General features: G+C 46.6%; 1 protein-coding gene across 1 annotated transcript in view; it reads right to left on the bottom strand.

Moving 5' to 3' along the window:
* The window catches only part of LOC147706462 (uncharacterized), a 265,480-nt gene that overhangs the window by 119,920 nt on the left and 124,712 nt on the right, over positions 1 to 20,848 (bottom strand). The window contains exons 23-24 of the mRNA XM_086932975.1: positions 20,443 to 20,672; positions 19,242 to 19,392 (exon numbers count right to left, since the gene is read on the bottom strand). Of these exons, the coding sequence (XP_086789101.1) occupies positions 19,242 to 19,392; positions 20,443 to 20,672 (381 nt within the window). The remainder of the gene's footprint in view (positions 1 to 19,241; positions 19,393 to 20,442; positions 20,673 to 20,848) is intronic.

The raw sequence follows: 20,848 nt of genomic DNA on the forward strand, positions 1-20,848 counted from the left end.
GGTCTGAGGAGCCACACAGGAAAGACCTGTGCCACATGAACTCCCAAAGGTATGCAGCCCTGCAAGCCCAGGGTGGAAACAATGATGTTCAAAAAGGAACAGAAAGAACCTTGTGCAGAAATCCAATGTCTGCTCATGCTGGCAGCACATAGGAAGATTAAAAAAAAAAAAGAATCAGTCTTGTTCCGGCTAGGGACCACATGACACAAAACACTAAAAAAAAAGGCAGTTGAAAAGTAGCCATTCGATTGCTATTCCATTAAACCATCCCATACATTTGGTTTAAAAACAGTTTTATTAAATACGACAGAGATAGGTCAACAATCAAAGGGCCCAACAAAAGCAAACAATACACATGACGGACCTCGAGACTTCACTCATCTGACACCCCACCAGCCTTAGCGCTGCCACCTTCCACCTGTCAGTGGTGTCTCACCAAAATGGGGACTAAACACAGAAAAGCAAGTGCCATCATGGGGTCCTTGAACTTGAACACCATTCTGGGGACAACATTTCTATTTTTGGTTTGGGGATACCTTTTGTAATCAGCAGGACTGACTGGCTGTCTCCACCCCACCAAATTCCCACACTCAAAATGAAGGCCCTAATAGGATATGGAAAACATCCTACATCACCACAACCCTTTCCAGGGCAATAAAACCAGTGGGGAGAAGCTAACTATACAGACAAATACGTTACTTACCTTTGGTAACACCTTTTCTGGTGGACACGCTTATCGAACTACAGATTTCTCACAATAAATTTCACCAGGTGCCAGACTGGTTCAGGAAAATTCAAAAGCAATGATCTTGGATGCTGGAAGGTGTCGCCATGTTACTCCACATCAACGCTCCTCCACTCCTAAAGTATTGAAAGGAGCCGCACATAAGCGCAACCCATGCACACTGATACCAGTTTCTTTCATGAACTATTCTGAACCCTCAGACGGGGACCCCATCCGCAGACTGTATGAACCAGTGTGCAGATTCCTGGAGAGAGGTCTTTTTAGACAGCCCATACAACAGAATCGGGAGGTGGAAGGGCATCTGACTACGACAGTAACGGCCTGGCTTAAATCCTATAGTTTTCGGGCCCATATCTGCACCTATTTTGAGGGAGTAAAAAAGAGTTTAATGAGGGCTAAAAAGCTTTCAGAGAGAGCACTGCTAACTTTGGATCTGTGTCAGAAGGTACAGAAATAAAGAAACGGACATCAGCATGAAGAGGTGGCGCATAGATGGGAGCTTTGATGTCATATATGAAGTAGGAGGGACCCAACTCCGAGCTGCCCGACGTCATCTGTCGAAGCTCAAGGGAATTGCTGAGAAGTTTCCAGATTTAGGTTGCCTCCTCTGGAAATTCACAAGTTGAGGAATTTGTGGTTAGAAGTCTCTATCGGAAAGGGAATTACTGACGGTAAGTAACTTGCTCTTCTGATCAATACTTGTAGCCATAGATTTCTACTCTTATGAACAGAAACCAAAGCAGTCCCTCCCAAGGTGGTGGGTCTGCAGGCTCAAACTAGAAAGTCCTGCAGGACACAACGGGCAAAATGCCCTTCTAGACTGACATGACGTTTGAAATAGTAGCGCTTTGAGAAAGTGTGCACCGATGCCCACATAGTTGCCTAACAAATATGCAGGAAAGGGACTCCATGGACTAACACAGTGGTAGCAGCTTTGGCTCTGGTGCCATGAGCATAAAGGCCCCATGGAGGTTCTTTTTAGCCAATCAGAAGTTAATGAGCAGGATTATCCACCGAGAGATGATACTTTTCTGCATCACCTTGCCCTTATTTGCCTCAAAGATCACCACAAACAGCTGATCGTCCATCCAATGTTCCTTGGCATGATCAATGCAAAAGCTGAGCACTTTCTTGGGATCCAGATGATGGACTATCTTCCTTTTTTGAGGGATGAGGAGGAGAAAAGACATTTTTCAGAGAGATGGCTTTTCAGATGGAAAAAGGAATCACCACCCTTGGTAGGAACGCAGCTTCTGTCCTTAGCACCAGTTTGTCCAGGAAAAAGGTGGTATATGGAGACAGAAATGAAAGGGCCTGAGGCTCACTCACTTAGCATGTAGATCTTATTGACCCCAGGAAGACCAATTTTACGGTGAAGGGGCGCAATGAACAATTGTGTATCGGTTCGAAAAGGGTACACATCAGAATGGTCGGGACTACATTTAAGTCCGATTGCAGCATTATAAAGGGTATTGGTGGAAATGCATGTTGCAAACCTTTTAGAAAAAGCATTGTAACCGGTGATTTGAACTAGGACATTTGGTTTGTGTTCAGCGAGGAGAGCGAGGACGCCGAACCGCTGCTTCTCGGTCCTGCCTTCCGGCCCACTGGTTCTCGACTCATGGCCCGCTGTCCTGCTTTCTGTGTGGGGGTCCGCAAATCACCCAGGAGTTACCTGAAAGTCGGGCCAAGTGCGGTGCGGGGAGGTCAGGTCCCCTTGCAGTGCACCGGACAGCCGCCGGTCGGACTGCGGGGGAGAGCGGCAGAGCGGATTTGAGTTGAGCCAGCGTTTGAGATTGAGCCAGAGTTGGAGCCTAGCTGCATCTTCCTGCGTGGGTCAGACTCGCGACTCATGCAGGACAGTTCACCAGGATCAGGGCAGTTGATACACGCCGAGCTGGAGCCAGAAAGGCGAAGTGGTGTTTTCACGAGACAACATTATATTATTACAACACCAACAGGAGGGAAAAGCGGACTACGCCAACAGGAGGGAAAAGCGGCAAGATGTGGCGAAAGTAAGCAGGCAAACTGGTGAGCAAGAGACTGAGAGTGGGAGCGTGGCCCCCTAGTGGCTGGCAGTGGAGTGAAGTGCTCAGGTGTGCCCTGCTCTCAATCTCTCGACTCCTAGCAACCCCAGTTTTGCGCAGTCATGCCGTTCTCCATCGAGCTTTCACGACCGAACACCGATTAACTGTTAATAGTGCTAATAGTGTACAGCCACACAGCTCATCCCCATCCCATCCTAAAGAAAAAGAATAACCCCCCACCCCCAACCCCCACCCCCAGAGGTCCTTTGGCAGGCCAGCATCCCAGAATGAGGTTAGGAATTATGAGAGGAGGAGAAAAAGGGGGAAAGAAAACACCCTCCCCTCGACACAGGCGACTGAAAAGGTGGGTTCCCCGGCGCCGATCATGGAGCACATTAGCAGGTTTAAAGGAGTACCAGAAACCACAGCAGGAATCACACCAGAGGGGGTGAACCAAGTAGTGTCAAGGTCCGCAAACAGAACTGCAGTCCAAAGCGGGGGGCGCACCCACAGCCATAGCTACAGCCAATGCAACAGTTACAGCAACAACGGTCACCATAGGAGCAGAAAGCGGCAAGGCAGCAACCAGCAAAAAGGTCACAGAGTCCGCCCCACAGGCTACAAAAGCAGGAGGCAAGATAGGCACTCCATCAGCACCCATTAGGCACCATTCATGTCAAAACAGCAGCAAACAGGCACAGATTACTGAATTCCTAAAAGCAGCCATCAAATCTACTGAGCAAGCAGGGGCTGCATTGACAGTAATGACCCTCATTTCTTCAACTTTCCTAAGGTTACGAATTCTAGTAAGAACACCATTGACCCCCAGAGGGGAGCCGATACAAATCCCTCCGTCGAAAGCAGCCCCAATAGGGGTCAGAAGGAAATGGATGTACCGTGGGTCATGCATCCAGACCCTCAATTCACTACAAAGAAAGAAGTTCCCGATATACAGACATCAAAAACTGCACCTCAAAACCCTTTTCACAGCGACCAGCGCAGTAACGTGCAAGTAGTCAAGGCACAAACATACGGACATCCGTCCACCTTAAAAACACAATGACAGCAACAAAAACAACATTTATCTGAAAATCAGGAGGCACTCAATTCCTCAGAAAAGTACAAACGCAGCAAATACCCATGGAAATACACACAGAGATGAGCTGTCGGCATTCCATTCTTTAGATGACTCTGGTTTGACAAAAATAACTTTCAACAACAGCAACAAACAAGATAAATCTCAGCGCAAAAGGTACATGAATCCGGGCAGAAAATGCCAAACCTCAGCCAACACAATGATAACTCATTCACGTCAACAACCTGGAAATATCTCCCATGCCATCACTGTCACAAAATAAGGTTCAGGCCAGCAAGATCCTGGGCACTCCGGACTTTCCATCCCTGGATAGGCTATTTTTTCAAGAACAACGTGTCAGTTCACCCTTAGAAGGATCACACAGTCAACCCTCATCTTCAGTTTGGCAGCACCTGCTAAACACCTTGCACACCATCGGCAAAGCGATGAACTACCACACTGACAAGTTGGACACACAAGTTTACCTTTTAAACATTTTAGCAAACTATGTCCAGGGGGTCGAACAAAAGTTGCAAAGTCTCAACGAGCTGATCATGAGGGCGCAGCAAGATCGTGAAACAACATACCAAGCATGCCATTGCCACTGCACCCAAATAATAGACCAACTGGCAATAGTTCCAACCCCAATGATGGAAATATTGGGGGTCGTCAGAAGAGCACCAATGAAGATCGCACCATCACTCAAGAAAGCAAAAGAATCATGAGGAAAGAGGTCCAGGAGTGCCTCAGCACTCTGAGGGCCCATAATGATAGAGCAACAGAGTCCACCACAGCACAAACCCAAGCAAGTGTACATACATCTCAGCTACCAAACGGACCCGGACCCACGTGCGTCCTGGCCATTTCACCCAAGGTCAAAAGCAATCAGCCTTCAGTAAATCAATCAAAAGCAATAACCCCATTATCCAAGCGGGAGAGAAAACATCTGAGGAAGGCTAGAAACTGTAAACAACTCAGGTAGTCAACAAAGGTAATCGGCACCACGATCGTGTCAGATAGGACTCAAAGTGAAGACACCACTACTTCAATGTTAGCAGAAGCCGCAATTACTGAGTCCACCGACCAAATCATTTATTGCCCGAAGCACCCAAATTTCACTCACAACGGAAAAAACTCCCCCGCAAAGGTATACGCAATATTCAAGCTGGTTGAGCGGAAGGGAAAACAGCATCCCATAACTCAGGCGACACAAACTAAGAAGCTCAAGTTAAATATTAACATGAAAGAAAATGTAACAAACAGCTTGAAGGAGGTCATCGGGTCTAAAGTAACAGAAAGAGAAGAGAGGCCGAACTCAGAAACAACAAACACTCCCCGTCAGGGGAGTAGTGTAGCGATCCCCATCATGGGTAATGAAATTTTATCACAAAATCACACAAGTAATCATCAGATCCTGTCTCCAACAGACCTAGAGCAAAACATGGCTGATCTGCAATCCAATAAGAGTGTGGTCAATGAAAGAGGGCCAGGCCTCCCCAATCGCGATCAGCAGTTGGATTTTATTCCCCATTACGTTTCAAGGGGACCTTATGACATCCTCAACAGAAGCACACAATTGAAAGTATTTAAAGCCCTTCCACCTTTCAGTCACATTAAGAGCAGTAACTTAGTAAGTATAGAGTTCAGACCAAATTTCAACCCAATCGGTCAAGAGATCACCACAATCCCGTTCCTTGACAGCTCCATTATCGAGCAGATTTGGCATCAAAAGGACTCATTCGTCAAATGGGGCATCAAGGTAAAAAAGCCTGCTCTCAATTGCTATCCAAGCCCACTTCAACCACTCAACCAGACAGAGGGCTTGCTAAGAGGAGCCAAAAGCCCAGAACACCACATCCCAATGAAGGGTATAGTCCAAACTGCAAGAAAAATTACCATCACCTTTCCCCATCTAGAATCAGTCAGGACTTCAGGCACCAAGCAGATTAACACAGCCGGGAACAGCAATGCCACAGCATGAACAAAATCGTACAAAGCCTCAAATTTGAACCATGGCTGTGATCCCTGCTCCTGGAATGTGAACGGCCTAAGTGCAAAACTTGAAGACCCTGATTTTATGGAATTCATCAATCAATACGACGACCTACTTCTCCTCCAATAAACATGGCAAACAAATTTCACACCAATAGTAGGATTCAAGGAACATCTAAAATCAGCTAAGAGAGCCTCCAAACACGGAAGAGCAAAAGAAGGACTCTCCACCTTTGTTTCGACCAACATCCCATGGCACGTTGCAGTCATAGATCTAGACTCAACCTGGATGTTATGCATTCAAATAGATGTGTCGCCTTACTACAGCTTGTTAATATTGAACATTTATATCCATCCCACATCTAAACAAAAGAGGTCAAGAATTAAGAAAGGATGTCCCACACTAGCTACTCTCAAACTTGCTCACCCGCGTGCTAATATCAAATTGTCGGGAGACTTCAATATGAACCTAGTACATGGAAGGGAAAAAAGCATAATAGGCCGCCCACAAACCATCAAACGACTTGATTCACATGGTAATACATGCGCAGCACTTTTGGAAGAACTCTCAATGTGCATGCAGAAAACACGAGGTCTGATCAACAATGCTCCAGCCTGTTCAAGGGTCACACAAAAAACAGGCTCACTCATCGATTAGACCTTTACGGATTACGATATTCTTCCATACATCTTGAATTTTCAAATACAAGGCAGAGCAGAAAGTGATCACTTACCACAAACTTTCAAACTACTCAAATACACCATGACCAATAACAAATAAGGTGATGTCTTCACAATCTCAATGTTTTAACTTAAAGCGCCTCACCTGGAAAAAGGAAACTATTGGTGATATAATGGGTATATACACCACTCTCTTGGAGAGTTTCGAACATGAATCATCGTGTATAGAGGCCTGGGAATTCTTCGCTCTCAAACTAGACAAACAATTCCAAAGACAGGGTAATGTGAACAAAGTAGGAGGCTCATCTGAGGCAGCATGGTTCACAAACAGGCTAAGGAAACAAAAAACTACTGAATACATATTTAAGACATCTAAGAACCTGTATGCAAGAATCTACCCAAGAGACCTTATCCTTAATAGCAAAAACTAGAAAGGACTTCGAAATGAACATCAAGGTGGCCAAGCGCAATCACAGAGAACTCATGTGGGCGAAACTCCTCCATGCCAGCAAGAAAGGAGACTCCAGACTCTTTTGGGGTATAATTAACCAGTTGTCAAATGGCCAGAACCGACACTTCGGATATAATGGAGGACACCTGGAGAGCCCATATCGATCAAACGTATAATGTAACCTCCACTCCAGGTTCCACAATCCATTGGATGCAACCTCAGAATTGGGACCTCCAAGCAGGAACAGCTGCGGATCCACCTAAGCCACGCTCACAGGTACTTGTCAGCCAGTTCTCGCAAGATCAGGCCCACAAGACCATAAAAAATCTAAGATCGGAGGGAGCACCGGGACCCAACGGTCTGCCAAAATCCCTATTTCAGCAGAAGCCTTTGTTTTGGAGCGGTATTCTCACCCCGTTTTTTACACATGGTCATGCAACTGGCTCAATTCCAGACTCTTGGCGAGGAAGCATTATAAACCCCATATACAAATTCGGACCTCGCTCCAACCCTTCCACCTACAGAATTATCGCACTAATCGATGTTGAGGCTACGATATATGCATCAAATTTGTTGCTAGACCTAGAAGATTGGGTTGATCGAACAAACTTGATGCCAAACACACAAACGGGATTTCGGGCAGGAATGGGCACACTTAAAAACACCTCCGCTGTAACTCTTCTAGCTAATCAAGCTTATGCAAAATCCTGCACCTTGTATGCATGCTTTATTGACCTCAAAGCAGCTTTCAACAACGTTCCGAGGGCAAAGTTATGGGCCAAAATGCGATGTTGGGGGGCACCCACCAAACTATTGGAGGACATAATCAACTTGTACTCTCTCATGTGGGTCCAAATTAAGAAAGGTGACAGGCGCACAATAACCAAAAAGATTCAAACATCCAATGGACTAAAACAGGGGTGCGTCCTGGCTCCCTGCTTATTTAACATCTATACTGCAGACCTTGAGAAGTATCTCTAACTCACACAAACTGACAACTGGGCAAAACATCGATACCTAGTCTCCAATACGCAGATGACATAGCCCTAACACCTATAAGCCTAAAGCGATCAATATTTCAACTAGGTGCCTACATTACTTCCGCCCAACTTTCAATCAATCATCAAAAAACAAAGGTGCTATGCTTTTCAAAACATCATAAAAACAGGAAAAAAGGTAAATTTACCTGGAAGCTAGATGCGAAACCAATATCTCAGGTAGATTCGTATAAATACATGGGGTTTCATGTTGACCATAAACTAACTTTAAGTCACAACTGGATCAAGGAAAAACGAAAGCAAAACAACTTCTCTTCGCTTTTAAAACTGTTCAGAAGAAGACTGAACAGGTTGCTCAACAGGACATCTCCTTAAAGTAATCGCTGCTAAACTCCTCCCCTCGATATCCTACAGGTCGGAAATCCTGAAAACAAAAGATGCCACTTTCCTAAACCTAGCACAATCCAGTCTTTTCAAGAGACTGTTTTCAATTCTCCAACATATCTCTCAGGCTCAAATTCAATGGAATACGGACTCAAAAATCAGATACCTGCTAGTCAAGGGGAAATGGCCAAATATACTGGTGGATGAGGGAAGCTGAAGACAACACTCTGGGCCACTTCTGTTGGGAAGAGATAGAAAAACAAGCCAGACTACAGATCAATTTTTACCATCCTAAAAGAATCCCTCCTGGCCTTACAGCTCGAGGAGGCATGGCACACAATCATCACATACTCTGGATTGAAAACTGCAGCGAATAACGCAATTAAACAGGTGTCGTTGCTAAAGGGCAAAACTACCTTTGCCAGGAAAAGTCACGCATGGGGAGTGATACAATTGTGTCAGTCGCTGAAGCCCCATGCGTACTTATCCAAACACTTTTCACAGCACAAAAAGCACTACCTGACGCTGCTGCGGCTGGGCTCTTTCCCTACGATAGACTTAACTTCGAAATGGAAATGTAGCTGGCCGACCAAAAGACTGCCACCTCTGCGACCAGGAGTAGAGTCACTGCTACACCTTCTATACATTTGACCCTCACTACTAGAAATCAGAAAAACACTGCTCCGCCAGTTACTAAGGAAGTCACAAACAAGGCCACTTAGAGGGGCAGTCATACAATGTCTTGGAGGTTTGTCAATTCAACTATCTTATAGAGCTATACCTTTCTGGAAAACGGCGGCAAAAGAACTGGACAAAAAAATATAAATGAACCAACTGGAGCAGTCCAGAACTGAACGGCCTGCCTAATTTTCAAATAGTACCGCTATCTCTTATTTTATTGTTCGTAAATTTTTATAATAATATTTTATTGTACAATCTGATAATTTTTAAATTGAACTATCGACGACTGTTCAAGTATTTGATTGTGTCATGTACGTATTTCTTGTACGGTCAAGAATTCCTAACCTAATTTACAATGTACTATGGTGGTTTGTATTCCAGTTTATGATTTTTAACGAAGTCAAATAAAAGTATTATGACTGACACGAACACAGGTCTGGCATAGGCAAAAAGGCTGAAACAGCAGACAGGTATCCAACTATGCCCAGAGCAAGGCCTTGCTCGGTCAAAAACAAAGCTAACACATGCAACAGTTTTGCCTACAACAGATTTAACTGTCAGGTACCACATCATGTCACAAACTTCTCAGTGCCCTGTATATGCAGATTTCATGAAGCATATCAGGAGGAAAATGAAATGAACCCAATCTCCCTGCAAGGAGGTGCAGATTGCACAGGCTTGGGTGCAAAACCCTGCCCTGCTGTTGCAGCAGTAGATCCTCCTGCAGGGGAAGCCTGATTGGAGGGCAAATGCTCAGGCCCAGAAGTTTCAAATACCACAATCTCCTGGTTCAATCTGGTGCCACTAGGATTACATGGACTTCATCATTCCTGATCTTCTTCAGAACTCTGGGCAGATGAGGTAGCGGGGGGAGGCATGTAGGAGCTATATGCTTCACTCTATACGGAATGTGCCACAGAGAGAGAACTTTCTTGGAACTCTGGTGCGCACAAGTGCAGACTTTTCACATGCTTGGCGGCAAACAGATCTATCCAGGGTTCTCCCCACTGTTGAAAGATACCCGGTGCAATCTCCGGGTGAGATTGCAATATGTGATCTGCTAGGAATCCAGACTAAGTTAGTCCACCCTGGCATTTAAAGATCCTACCAGTTAGTGTACCACCAGGGATATCCACTGGTGTTCTGGCCAACTCCAGCGATGAAGAGTCTCTTGGCACAGGACTCATAACCCCACCCTGCCCTCTTGTTGCAGTACCACGTGGCAGTGTTGTTGTCAGTGAGAACATGCACTAGCTTCCCTTCGATGGTAGATAGGAAAACCTTTAATGCCAAGGAAATCTCATGCAAGTCCAGCAAGTTGATATGAAAGCGAGTCTCCGCTGGAGACTAGGAGCCGCCGATGTTCAACTCTCTGAGATGACCTCTCCAACCCAGTACCAATGAATCTGTTGCCACTGTCAACTCTGAGTGAGGAGGTCTGCTCCAATTGCAGTCGAGAAAACCCCACTGCAGATCTTTTGCAGTCTCCAACACCTATATAGACCCACTGAGAATTCAAATTCCACTGCAAACCTCATATGTGCCATTTCATGCATGGTCAGCAAGTAGGTTGCAGAGGCTAGTAGTCAAGTCAAGTCAAGTCAGAGAATTTATATAGCGCACTACATACCCAGAGGGTCCCAAGGCGCTTAGAAGGGGAGGAGGATTACTTGTCAAATATCCACGTTTTGAGTTGCTTTCTGAATGCTAGGTGGTTCTGGGTAAGGCGAAGGTAGGCGGGGAGTGAGTTCCATGTTTTAGCATCCAGGTATGAGAAGGATCTGCCTCCCATGGTGGTCTTGTTGATGCGAGGAACGGTGGCGAGGGCTTGGCTGGAAGAACGTAGTTGGCGGGAGGGGGTGTATAGGGACAGTCGTGAGTTGAGGCATTCTGGTCCGATGTCGTAGAGTGATTTGTGTGCGTGGGTTAGCAGTCGGAAAGTGATCCTCTTATTGACGGGTAGCCAGTGGAGGTCTTTAAGGTGACCAGAGATGTGTTCGTTGCGTGGGATGTCTAATATGATCCTGGCTGAGGCGTTTTGGATTCGTTGTAGTTTCTTCTGGAGTTTAGCGGTAGTGCCTGCGTAGAGGGTGTTTCCGTAGTCCAGTCGGCTCGTGACCAGCGCATGGGTGACTGTTTTCCTTGTTTCGGTGGGGATCCAGCGAAATGTTTTTCTAAGCATGCGAAGAATGTTGAAGCATGAAGAGGATACGGCGCTGACTTGTCTATTCATTGAGAGTGAAGAATCCAGGATGACGCCTAAGTTCCGTGCGTGGTCTGTCGGGATGGGTGCTTTTCCGAGGGCTTCCGGCCACCAGGAGTCGTCCCATGCAGAGGGGGATGTACCTAAGATGAGGACTTCTGTTTTGTCTGAGTTCAGTTTCAGGCGGCTTTGTTTCATCCATTCGGCAACTTCTTTCATTCCTTCGTGTAGGTTAGTTTTGGCGGTGCTGGGGTCATTGGTGAGAGAAAGGATTAGTTGAGTGTCATCCGCGTAAGAGATGATGTTGAGGTTGTGTTGGCGGGCGATGGCCGCGAGGGGGCTCATGTATACGTTGAAGAGGGTGGGGCTGAGTGAGGATCCTTGTGGTACGCCACAGATGACTTCAGAGGCCTCGGACTTGAATGGTGGGAGGCGGACTTTCTGAGTTCTTCCGGTGAGGAACGAGGTGATCCATTCAAGTGCTTTTCCTTGGATTCCGATGTTATTGAGGCGTTGTAAAAGGGTGCTGTGGCAGACTGTGTCAAATGCTGCAGAGAGGTCGAGGAGGATGAGGGCGACTGTGTCTCCATTGTCCAGTTGAGTTCGAATGTCGTCTGTTGCTGCGATGAGGGCGGTCTCAGTGCTGTGTTTGGCTCGGAAGCCAGATTGTGAGGAGTCGAGGGATTTGTTGGCTTCGAGGAAGGCAGCGAGCTGGTTGTTGACAGCTTTCTCGATGACTTTGGCCGGGAATGGAAGGAGCGAGATGGGGCGGTAATTTTTGAGTTCGGTGGGGTCCGCTGTGGGTTTCTTCAGAAGGGCGGTGAGTTCAGCGTGTTTCCAGTCTTCCGGGAAGGTGGCGGAGTTGAGGGAGCTGTTGATGACGTCTCGGAGGTGCGGTGCTATGACGGAGTCTGCTTTGTTGAAGATGTGGTGTGGACATGGGTCTGTGGGGGATCCTGAGTGGATGGAATTCATCAGGCGGATTGTGTCCTCAGTGGAGATTGGGTTCCAGTCGTTAAGGGTGTTCACGGGGGGAGAATGTTGAGCAAATGGTAGGGTGGGTTGGTTTCCGGGTTGGTTGTCGAAGCTGTTGTGGATGTCTGCAATTTTGTTGTGGAAGAATAAAGCCAGGGAGTCGCAGAGGGCTTGAGAAGGGGTGATGTCGTTGGAGTTGGCCGAGGGATTGGAAAATTCCTTGACGATGTTGAAGAGTTCCTTGCTGTTGTGGGCGTTGTTGTCAAGTCGGTCCTTGAATGCTGTTTTCTTGGCCTTTCGGATTAGTTGATGATGAGTGCGGGTGGCGTTTTTGAAGGCGTCCTTGGTGCTAGTGGTTGGGTCTTTTTTCCAGGCCTTTTCGAGGGAGCGGCAGAGTTTCTTGGACTTCTTGAGATCATCGTTGAACCATGAGGCCTTTTTGCTGGCAGGTTTGTTTTGACGTTTCTTCAGTGGTGCTAAGGTGTCGGCGGTGTTGGATAACCATAGGGTGAGGTTGGCGGCGGCTTCGTTTGCGTTAGAAGAGTGGGCTGGGGTGTTTAGAAGGAGCGATGCGGAGATCTGGTCCGTGGTGATTTTGTTCCAGTTTCTTTGCAGAGTTGGTTGGAGGTGGTTGATGGGTTTTGGTTTGTTGTAGGTGAAGTGAACGCAGCTGTGATCAGTCCAGAGGAGATCCGTAGTGTGGCTGAAGGTGACATGATTGCTGGAGGTGAAGATGGGGTCGAGTGTGTGACCTGCGATGTGGGTGGGGGACGTGACCAGTTGTTTGAGTTCGAGGTTGGCGAGATTGTCCAAGAGGGTGGTGGTGTTGCGGTCGTTGATCTTTTCAAGGTGAAAGTTGAGGTCTCCCAGTAGGATGTAGTCTTTGGAGAGGAGCGCGTGAGGAGTGATGAAGTCCGTGATGTCTTCGCTGAATTTTGCGCGAGGCCCTGGTGGTCTGTAGAGGAGGGTGCCTCTGAGTGTGGTCTTGGGGTCGGTGTGGATCTGGAAGTGAAGGTGTTCGGAGTTGGTGAGATTGGCGTCAGAGCTGGTTGAGATGCGGATTGACTTCTTATGGACGATAGCGATTCCTCCTCCTGTGTGGTCGGTGCGGTCCTTCCGAATGATCTTATAATCTTCAGGGATGGCAATGGTGATGTCTGGGGCTGAGGAGGCGTTCATCCATGTTTCTGTTAGGAAGGCGACGTCCGGAGAGATGGTGTCTAGTAGGTTCCATAGGTCAATGGCGTGTCTGTGGACGGATCGAGTGTTGAGAAGGATGCACTGTAGGTCGTTGGGGTCAGGAGTCTGTGTTGTGGTCGTAGCGGAGATGTTGTCGGTGCCGATGAATTTGCAGGAGTGGCAGGAGAAAGGTCCATGGGTGTGTCCAGGAGCGGCTTGGACGCAGTTTGGGGCGCGACCGGAGTTAAGGGCTAGGAGGGTGGCGGCATCGTAGGTAATGCGGGGGGGCTGGGCAGCGCGAGGGGCAGGGGGTCTGGCGCTGGGCGCGGTCCAGGCGCGGACGGGCGTAGACGGGCTTACCTTTGGCGCACCTTCGGCGCGGGTTGGGCGCGGTCGCTGTGCGTGAACGCTGCACGGAAGCTCATCTGTCATATATGGATAGTGGAGGGGGAGGGGCGAGGGCATCTCAGCTGGGAGGCGGGTCGGGCACACGAGGAGGACAACAAATAAACAAAATGGAGGCGGGGGGAGGAGCAGAGCGGAGCGCTATTGGCAAACGCGCAGACAATGTAAATAAACAGCCAAATGTAATATCTTCAGCAGAGCAGCGCTACGATACCACGTTCAGCAGAGCAATGTAAATAAACAGCCAAATGTAATATCTTCAGCAGAGCAGCGCTACGATACCACGTTCAGCAGAGCAATGTAAATAAACAGCCAAATATAATATCTTCAGCAGAGCAGCGCTACGATACCACGTTCAGCAGAGCAATGTAAATAAACAGCCAAATATAATATCTTCAGCAGAGCAGCGCTACGATACCACGTTCAGCAGAGCAATGTAAATAAACAGCCAAATATAATATCTACAGCAGAGCAGCGCTACGATACCACGTTCAGCAGAGCAATGTAAATAAACAGCCAAATATAATATCTTCAGCAGAGCAGCGCTACGATACCACGTTGTAGCCAGGAGCACAGGGAGCGACCACTCTATCCGTGAGGAGGAGCGAGTCACAGCTAGGGTAATAAGCCTCTGAGGCATCCTCACTGAGACCCAGGACAGAGACTGAAACATCAGGATCATAGTCCCAATGTCTAGGACACATTTTTCTGGAGTAAAATTTAAAATGCGCACAGTATACAGGATGGCTCAGATGAAAGGGAGTCTTTCCGAAAGAGTCATTTGTAACTTCAGCAGGTTGATCGAGAACTCTAATGATGTCAAGTGGTTCGCCATCGGCAGGAGGTAGTTAGTCACTGACTGTTGGGAGCCCGCATTCAACAGCCAGTCATTAGAGTAGGGGAAGATTGGCAACCCTGATCTCTGCAGAAGGGCAGAGGCTCCCGCCATTACCTTTGTGAACATCCGAGGAGCACTGGGGAGGCGTAAAATGTTCTTGTCGCCCACTTTGAACTACAGGTAGTATCTGTATGCCTGCAAGATGGAGATATGAAAATATGTATCCTGCAGTTCCAAAGCCACCATCTGATCTCAGAAACCCAACGTAAGTAGAAACTGGAGCAGGGTGAGCATCCTGAATTTCTCTTTGCGCAGGAAGGCATTCAAAGGGTGAAGATACAGGATAGTATGGTGGCCTCTGACCTTCTTCAGCACAAGGAAGTAGTGGGAATAACATCCAGTTCCAACATCCAAGACAGGTACACGCTCTATGGCTTTTTTTCTTTTTTTTTAGAAAAGAGTGTGCAATTTCTGACATTACACAGACAGATGGTCCCCAGACAGACTATCTGCTGAAGGTGGCAGGTGTGTTGGGGTAAAAAGGAATGGCAGGGTGTAGCCTGTTGGACAATCTGAGGATCCATTTGTCAAATGTGATGTTGTGACACCCTTGCAAGAAGTGGCTGATCCTGCCTCCCACTGGAAGGCTGCAGATCGCTAAGGGTGCACAAAAGTGTTGTTTTTGTTCTAGATGGAGTGGCAGGAGCCTTGGAGAAACGCAGCCAGTGATTGATGGGCCGCAATGTGCTGGACTGCCAAGTTATCTGCCAGACTCACAGCCTCTACCTTGAAAGGGCATGAAGCCTGTTGTGAGGGCAGTTGCACTGGGGATATGCCAGGAGCCTGGCATATCTCTGAAAAGGAGAAAATTGTTGTGGGCATTGTTGTGCACAGGTGTGGAGAGACCCACAGAATGTGCCATGGCTCAGGTTTCTTTAAAGTGTTTCAGGGTCAAATCCGCCTTTTCGCCTGGATGTTCCCAGAGAAGCTGGTAGACCTTATCCATGCGTGGAGCCGTAGCACCACTGTAGTTCCCATCGCTATGCCTAGACTGTGGTGTTGAAGCCCAAGTGGAAGACAAATTTGGCTACACCCTGACCAGCTTGAATGTTCTGGGCTAATGAAGGTCATACATCTTCTGTTACTGCAAGTAAGATCTCACCCATATTGCTCAAAGTGGATACATATAATGCCCTAGAAGGCAGCTCGCACTGACTGACTTCAGGGCAAGATTGGCTGAGTAGAGCATACTCTTGCTAACGTGTCACCTTATGTTGATATCCTTATCAGGGAGAATAGAAGAGAAGTACTGAAGCACACTTCGAAGTCCAGTATAAACAATTAGTATACACAAATAACGTATTCTAAAGTGAAGATGAGTAAAGGTTGTTTCTATTCTTCAATTTTCTCCACAGTCCTTGTATGTGTAACACAACATCAAAGAAACGGCAACCGATGAGGAAGTACTTAGAAATCATTAGGGTTTACCTTGCTGGGAAAACCTGTACCACAAACCTCTCAGTTGCTGGGTTAAAAAATCTAGGCCACCTGGAGCAGGTCTATAGCGACGGGTGACTTGTCAGTTGACTGGATGGTCAGATAAGGGCTTAGCCGAAGTGCCCAACAGTGTGCCAGTCAGACCTCATTAAAAGGTAAAATAGTTTCTAATGGTGCCTGGTCAGGCTGTGGGTCTTCTAAGAGAATGTGTGTTTTAACATTCATAGTGGGGAGATGAATGTTAAGGAACTCAGCTGCCCATCCAATTCCTGTAACAAAATAATGTGCTGCTGACCCAGGGTTGGGAGAACCAAATAGCCTCCTGTAACTGTAATTACCAGTCATCTGCATACCTGCACCATGAGGGGAAAGTTCTTCCACTTCCAATGTCATCCACATCCGATGAGAGCCAAAAAGCTAGTATAATGTTGGTGCGAGATCGGGTGTTCGTGTTATTGTACCCGAGTCCAACAGGTTTAGTGTAGCTTGTGGTATGTCAAGGTCTGGACACGGCCTCAGTCGAGGTCGAACCTAAACCAGCTTGGAGTTGAACAGAACAATGGATTGGACACTCTCCTCTAGCATCAGTGCCAGCGTCCATGATTGAGGGGTTGGCGCAGGTTTCCGCACAAAACCAGATGTCGGTACCGATCCTGCAGTGTGATTAAGGGGTCCAGATGGAGGTGTGGGCGAACTTGCCTGACGTAAACCTACTGAAGGGTCCTCTATATCCATGAGGACTATAGGCGTGTCAGAGGGAACTGGGAAAGTGCCAAAGTTGTGCAGCATAGCCTCACAAAAGGCATCAGCTCGCTGCAAGGTTGCTGATGGGCCTAGAAACGTAGGGTGATCGGTACCAGAGATGGATTTGGCTTCTTGGGGGAACAGGAGCGAGAATGAGAGGTACAGTGATACTCTCATGCCTTTGCCGAAGAGAGGAGGAAAGGGTTGAGTCCAGCTTTGACTTGTGTTTTTTTCTTAAGACTTACCCAAAAACCCCGACTGCATGGAAGATCGGCCTCTTAAACAAAAGCAGGTCTGCGCCTCAACTTCGACTTGGAGCAGAACCTGCGTGGAGCTTTCTAACGCTTCACTGTGTAGAGCTTCGCCTCACAATCTCGCATTGCTTTGGGGTTCCTCTGGACTCAACTGTTGTGGGCCTTAGAGTAATGCGACAAGACCAAAGGTCCACCATGTCAGCCCGAGGATTTAACCCTGTAGTCCTAGGGGGTGACATCCTTCATACACTGGAAAAAAAATTTGAAGGAAAAAATCTTCAAGAGTGAAGAAAAACAAGGAGTGGAGCTCCGGATCCACGTCTAAAGGTTTTGAATTAAAGTAACTGATGCTAGCACATGGGTTGTGTTTTTGTATGGCTCGGTTCATCACTTCCAGAGAGGAATGGCATCGACAGGTAGCCGGAAAGCACCACCTATGGCGTGCAGAAGCACTGTTCTTGACTTTCTGGATCCAGTCTGGCACCTGGGAAGTTCATATGGTCGGGAATTTGCGTTTAGAGGCAGCCATCAGAAGAGGGGCAATAAAAGGTAATGGAGGCTTAGAAGTAGACAGAAATAAAAGTGGTAGAACTGTTAGTCGACAGAGTATTTCGTGGCAGTGCAAAATCACACAGACTGATATAAACAACCCCTTTACCTAGGTGCAGGAAAGGCTGAAACTGTGTAGGAGGAACCGAGGGCTTGCACTGAGGAAAACAGTTCAACGAGGGCTAAGTGGAGCTGTCGGCAATACTGTAAAGAGATAAACCAAAAAGAACCCTCCTTTAAGTATGCTCTTCAGCTAAAGATATCCTGGTGCTGTGTTTACAGACCAGCTTGTTAGGGGGGGTGAAACTTCACACAAGGGAGAGAGCTAGAAAAAACATTCATTCATTCTCATGGAGAGATGAATGAGAAAGAAAAAAAAAAGAGTTCCCTTAAGTGAGCAGTGGAAGGATACATGCCTGCAAATCAAAAAGATCGCAAAGATGCTTAGTTCCAGCTGAGGGGCAAACACAAGAAGTGGAAGGCAAGCCATCAAATAGGAAGCAAGCATGTGAGAGTGACAATTAATCCAACTAATGATAAACAATGGGTGAGTTGTAATCCATAGAAGGGTCACAATAGGTCTTTCGGGATCAGACAGTTTACACTGTCTGGTAAGCGAGGTATACAAATGTAACGGAGGACATCAAAAATGCTTAATGAAGAAAGCTCAGTGTATACAGGATTTGTCAACTTCCCTTTCTGTAATAAATTTGCAGAAAGGACATTTAAGATGAATTCTATCTTGTTTCTGATTAAGGAATTTGTAAACGTGTTTTTCTCTCCTACGGAATGGAGTGAACTATGAAGTAATTAAGTACAACCCCCTGTGTCACAGTGGCAGCTCACTGGAGATGATGCAAGACAAAAATGAAATAATATCTGATTGATTTTAGCCAAGACGTGAATGGTTAGGGCGATTGAGATTTTCTCTCCACCACCTCAATGCAGTTGTACAAACAAGAGGGGTGTCATCTGCAGGTAGGCAACTCATCTAACATACATGTTACACTTATACTGACTGATTAAGGGCCACTGCAAGAGGAGCTGGGAAACCATGGAAGCGCACCTGTAAGGGTGTTGTAGGAAGCATCAGAGAGCAGAGACTGGTTTGGATTATTTAAAGACAAACCAAATGGACTATAGGGACAGTCAGAATTGTTGCATCACTGTAGGGGACTGAAGGTATTGCATGCATGTCAAACCTCATTGCAGGAATTCTTTACTTCAACTTGCTCTCCGCAGGTTAGTCCAGACATCCGACACATGACATGTAGATGTCTCTCAAAGATTTTGTCATCTGCACCTAAAAGCTTGTGATATCAAGATGTCAGTGAAACGTCTTGTATTTGGTGATGCCAAGGAGCCATTATGTATCCGAATAGAGCTAGGGGTAATTAATTTGACTTATGTTAGGGCAGACAATTATTTCCTAGATATAGAATAACTAAAATTATTAAGCGAGGTTCTAAAGTGATGTGTTGACCTGTTTTGTTGCTACCTGCCCCAAGACAGTGAAAACTGTCTACTGCCCAAGGACATCCACCCACCTGGCTAGGTACACACCTGGGAATGTAGCTTTTGCACCTCCTCGCACCTCTGTTGATGGCTTTCCTCTGCTTCAGACTGAATCTTCATCAGCTCTCGCTGCTGGGCAGCCTTGGACTCTTCAGATAGGAGTATGGCGTCCTGCTGTTTGACCAGTGCCTGCTGTAGACTTAGCAAAGAGAAGCAATTTGCGTGTGAGTGAGGTGACTCAGGAGAAACAAAACAGTTGTGACTCTATGATTGAGACAAATTGGGAACCTGAAAGGGTGGCAGGAAAACAGGGAAGAAAGCATAGAGTTAAGAGGAGAGAACCATGAGAAAGGAGGCAGTTAAATGAAAAAAAGACCGTAAAAAAAGGGAAACATTGAAATGTGGATAATGATTAGAATGTGAAACAGATATTTTTCTCTTATCCTGTGCAACTTTAATTAACTTTTATTTATGATCGCTCACGGAAATACAAGGGTTCTTTTGCTCATTCAGCTCATGCAATGCACCCAAATGTTGGAACTACACGGGTGGCCCTTTCAGTATTTTGCAGTTTCTTTGTGTCAAATGTCGCTCCCTCTTGCCAAGCATCCTTCAAACATACTTTATATCTCTATCTCTCCTCCCACTACTTCCTTCCTCTCCCAGCAAAACACACAGGACCATTGCCTCTTACTAACAAGGTCAGGCCCAACCTTCTTTCCCCTTTATTTACACCTTCCATTCTCTAGCACAGGGCCTTAATTTTTTTTTCTCACCAACATGAGTCCCAATGGAACAATTCTCAGGCCTAGCTTCTTTGTTTGATCTTTCCACCTCTCCTTTTTCCAATTCCGATCCATTTCTTCCGACACTTTCTCTGCTCCCACTACAATCTACCTTTTCGACATGAGCTCCCTTTCGTAATTTCACAGAGCTTTGAAAATTAATGCTTAGGTGGAAGGCTCCCATTGCAATCTACACGTTCTGCTTCATGAACCCCTTTTGCAATTACAGTTAGGTTTAATGGAAGAGTTTGCAAGATCTCACCTTCCTCACTAACTTCAGCCACTCCTTTTTCTCATGGAACAGTATTATCTCTCTCTACAGAGCAGCAAATTATATTTTTTCTGTTCGCTCCAATACATATCGTCCAACCTTGGTCCTTTGCTCCCTTCTCCTCACAATCATAAGATTATCTTCCCCTTTTGTTATCTTTGAAAAAGCAAAGGGACTCTTCCTCTATACCCACCTCTCCCGCTCCTCCTCCAGGGCTCTAACTGTTGCCTGCAGCCGCCTCTTTGCCTCCTCCCATGCTGCCTTGACGGTTTCCAACTCTCGCCTGGCCTGTGCAACCTCCGCTGCTTTCCAACCACCAGCTTCTCGCTCTTCATCAAGATACTTTTGAGTATCCTGCAGCTCCTGGACCATCATCTGCAGTGAATCCTCTGTAGCAATCAGCCGAGGAGTCAGATCAAGCACCTATTGGGTGGCAAAACAAATGTCAGTGTGCAGTTGACCATAAATGTTTAAATAAACCCTCCTGGTATATGCGTGTTTCCTGACATTTGACAATTTATCTTCAAGAGAAAAATAAACAAAAGACAAAACAATTTGTAAAATATGTATGATGTATTTTTTAAAGAATGTATGTTTGC

The sequence above is a fragment of the Lissotriton vulgaris genome, chromosome 7 (assembly GCF_964263255.1).
Source record: "Lissotriton vulgaris chromosome 7, aLisVul1.2, whole genome shotgun sequence".
Classification (NCBI taxonomy): Eukaryota; Metazoa; Chordata; class Amphibia; order Caudata; family Salamandridae; genus Lissotriton; species Lissotriton vulgaris.